The sequence below is a fragment of the Colobus angolensis genome, unplaced genomic scaffold, assembly GCF_000951035.1.
Source record: "Colobus angolensis palliatus isolate OR3802 unplaced genomic scaffold, Cang.pa_1.0 Scaffold9, whole genome shotgun sequence".
NCBI lineage: Eukaryota > Metazoa > Chordata > Mammalia > Primates > Cercopithecidae > Colobus > Colobus angolensis.
The window spans coordinates 10123290-10126828 of record NW_012122931.1 but is presented as its reverse complement, the minus strand read 5'-3'; the positions used below and the strand labels follow the sequence as shown (position 1 = coordinate 10126828).

Below are 3539 nucleotides of genomic sequence, written 5' to 3'. Positions count from 1 at the left end.
AAAAAAAAAAAAAAAAAAGAAAAGAAAAAAAAATAGTGAATAGTTGAAGGTGACTGTTATTATAAAGGTTGTATCACATTTCTGTGTGATCCAAAGACCGCCTGCATCTGAATCGCCTGAGATACTGGGAATCACTGAGCTCCTCCCTCCCTTCCTCCCTGGACTACCCAATCATGTCAGAGTTCCCCAAATAATTCTTGTGTGCACGAAACCTCTCAGAGCTCTTGGTGAATTATTACTTTCAGTGATTGGTTTGCAAACTGCAGTAGATAGGTAAGTTTGAAAGCATATCTTAGCCCATGTTGTGCCAAAGCTCTTTCTTTCTCTTGGCAGGTAACATGAAATGGCAGAAGCTAAGTCCCACTGGGGCAGCTCCAGCAGGCTGTGCTGCCCACTCAGCTGTGGCTGTGGGAAATCACCTGTACATCTTTGGTGGAATGACTCCTGCAGGAGCACTGGATACAATGTACCAGTATCACACAGGTGAGCAGGTGTCCATGGGGATCTTTAAACAAATCTAAACATCCTTTGAAAAGTGATGCGGTGGCTGGGCACAGTGGCTCACGCCTGTTAATCCCAGCACTTTGGGAGGCCAAAGCAGGCAGATCATGAGGTCAGGAGATCAAGACCATCCTGACCAACATGGTGAAACCCTGTCTCTACTAAAATACAAAAAATTAGCCAGGCATGGTGGCACATGCCTGTAGTCCCAGCTACTTGGGAGGCTGAGGCAGGGGAATTGCTTGAACCAGGGAGGCGGAGGTTGTAGTGAGCTGAGATCAAACCACTACACTCCAGCCTGGGCAATAGAGCGAGACTCAGTCTCAAAAAAAAAGAGAGAGAAAAAAAAAAAGTGATGCAGTGCTTCGGTTTTCCAATTTGGTTCTTCTATATCTAAATCCAAAAAAAATAAAAACTCTGTAGGGGGTGACATCATTAAAGGAGCAATGCTGCCATGAGGTTTTTTTTTTTCCTTTCACTTCCTGTTTGTTAGGACTCAGCTGCTACAGTAAATCACTGAGCATTTCTAGAAAATTCTTTACTTTTTATTCAGATTTTGGCTTTCACTATCTGGAAATTTCTTAACATGAAGCCTTTTCCCTCCCCAACATAGAAAAGCAGCATTGGACCTTGCTTAAATTTGATTCTTTTCTACCCCCTGGACGATTGGACCATTCCATGTGTATCATTCCATGGCCAGTGACGTGTGCTTCTGAGAAAGAAGATTCCAGCTCTCTCACTCTGAACCATGAAGCTGAGAAAGGGGATTCAGCTGACAAAGTAATGAGCCACAGTGGCGACTCACATGAGGAAAGCCAGACTGATACACTGCTCTGTTTGGTGTTTGGTGGGATGAATACAGAAGGGGAAATCTATGATGATTGTATTGTGACTATAGTTGAGTAATAAAACCCACATTTTTATTACCTGTCAGTTACTTTCAGAATAGTTAAGTAAAACCTTAGCTATTTTATACCTCCAAAATATCTTCTGCAGTATGTATCTGTTTTTCTCCTACTTTGGTAGGTGAAGAAACTAATACAAGTAATTCTTATGTGCCCTAAACCTTGCTATATTGCCTCTCAGAGCTCTTGGGAATGACTTTCAGTGACCGATTTACAAACTGTAGTAGATAGGTAAGTTTTGCCCAATGCAAAAACCTCTACTATATTAACATAAAAGGCTTTGGGCCAGGCTTGGTGGCTCACGCCTGCAATCCCAGCACTTTGGGAGGCCGAGGCAGTGGATCACCTGAGGTCAGGAGTTCAAGACCAGCCTGACCAACATGGAGAAACTCCACCTCTACTAAAAACACAAAATTAGCCGGGCATGGTGGCACATGCCTGTAGTCCCAGCTACTCGGGAGGCTGAGGCAGGAGAATCGCTTGAACCCGGGAGGCGGAGGTTGCAGTGAGCTGAGATCCGGCCACTGTACTCCAGCCCGGGGGACAGAGCGAGACTCCGTCTCAAAAAAAAAAAAAAAGAAATGCCCCTTGCCTAAGTAAATATGTAGATTAACTTCTCTCCCCTTTCCTTAGATTAATGCAAAAGCCGAGCATGGTACTAACAAGCCTGTAGCTGGGAGACTGAGGTGGAAGGATCACTTGGGTTTTTTACCCAGGAGGGTTAAAAAAAAAAAAAAAAAGGCAGCAAATTCCCTGGAAGCATTAAATAGAAGTGTTTCCTTATCCCAACATACCAAACACTCCCTCCGCTCACCCCACACACAAGAATCTAGCCTTAAATTTCCTAAAATAAATAATTGATCTAATTAGAAGCTTTGCAAAAACATTAGACCAGTGTAAATAACAAACATTTATTGGTGTCACTTATGGTAGAAAAAACTTCCTACACCAGATGCACATGACCCAATTGTTAAATAGAACATTTTGAAGGTGAACACACACCCTAACCCAGGTTTTTTACCCACTTTTTAAGATGGCCAATTCTTCTTCTCCCCCCCACCCAAAGACATGTGAGCAACTGCTAATGAAAAGCAGTAAACAGCCGCTTGGGCTATATCATTTTCAACTCCACTCTGAGGTGAAGATTCCAATTACATTCGAGACTTAAGTTCTCTCAATTTTTTCCTAACGAAAGTTCCTGAGTCCAGTATTTACAATATTACAGCACTAGTAGATCAGTATCTACAACTCATCTTTTTCTGCTGTATCCTCTTCACCAGTTGGGGGAGGGCCTGCACTTCCATAGAGTTTGCTGATAATTGGCTGAACAATTTCTTCCAGTTCCTTCTTCTTAGCTTTGAAGTCTTCAATGTCAGCATCTTGGTGGCTTTCCAGCCATTCAATCTTTTCTTCTACAGCTTTTTCCATGGTCTCCTTATCTTCAGAGGAAAGTTTACCTCCCAGCTTTTCTTTATCTCCAATCTGATTCTTTAGAGAATAGGCATAGCTTTCCAACTCATTTCTGGTATCAATGCGCTCCTTGAGCTTTTTGTCTTCCTCAGCAAACTTCTCAGCATCATTAACCATCCTTTCGATTTCTTCAGGTGTCAGGCGATTCTGGTCATTGGTAATTGTGATCTTATTTTTGTTCCCTGTACCCTTGTCTTCAGCTGTCACTCGAAGAATACCATTCACATCTATCTCAAAGGTGACTTCAATCTGTGGGACCCCACGAGGAGCAGGAGGAATTCCAGTCAGGTCAAATGTACCCAGAAGATGATTGTCTTTTGTCAGGGGTCGTTCACCTAGAAGTTACATATAGAAAAAATCATTAGTTGTTACTGACAAGCATTAGTACATCTAGACACTTTTGGTTTTATCGAGCTAAAAGTAATTTCATATTGGTCTACAGGGAGCAGCAACTAGTACTAACAATGAGTTAGGTTACAAACTCAACTGAATTTTATCTATTTTAAAGTACTGTGAACTCATTTTTCTTGTACTCTAGGAGCCAGCTCAGATGTTATTATTAAGAATGCTGGGCCGGGCGCGGTGGCTCAAGCCTGTAATCCCAGCACTTTGGGAGGCCGAGACGGGCGGATCACGAGGTCAGGAGATCGAGACCATCCTGGC

At 42.7% G+C, this 3539-nt stretch overlaps 2 protein-coding genes across 2 annotated transcripts in view; one reads left to right on the top strand and one right to left on the bottom strand.

Moving 5' to 3' along the window:
• Positions 1 to 1485, top strand: part of RABEPK (Rab9 effector protein with kelch motifs) — a 32954-nt gene extending 31469 nt beyond the window's left edge. Inside the window, exons 7-8 of the mRNA XM_011931382.1 lie at positions 334 to 483; positions 1115 to 1485. Of these exons, the coding sequence (XP_011786772.1) occupies positions 334 to 483; positions 1115 to 1407 (443 nt within the window). The 3' untranslated portion in view covers positions 1408 to 1485. The remainder of the gene's footprint in view (positions 1 to 333; positions 484 to 1114) is intronic.
• An 810-nt stretch (positions 1486 to 2295) lies between these two features.
• HSPA5 (heat shock 70kDa protein 5 (glucose-regulated protein, 78kDa)) overlaps positions 2296 to 3539 on the bottom strand; it is a 5517-nt gene continuing 4273 nt past the window's right edge. The window contains exon 8 of the mRNA XM_011931383.1: positions 2296 to 3211. Within this exon, the coding sequence (XP_011786773.1) occupies positions 2649 to 3211 (563 nt within the window). The 3' untranslated portion in view covers positions 2296 to 2648. The remainder of the gene's footprint in view (positions 3212 to 3539) is intronic.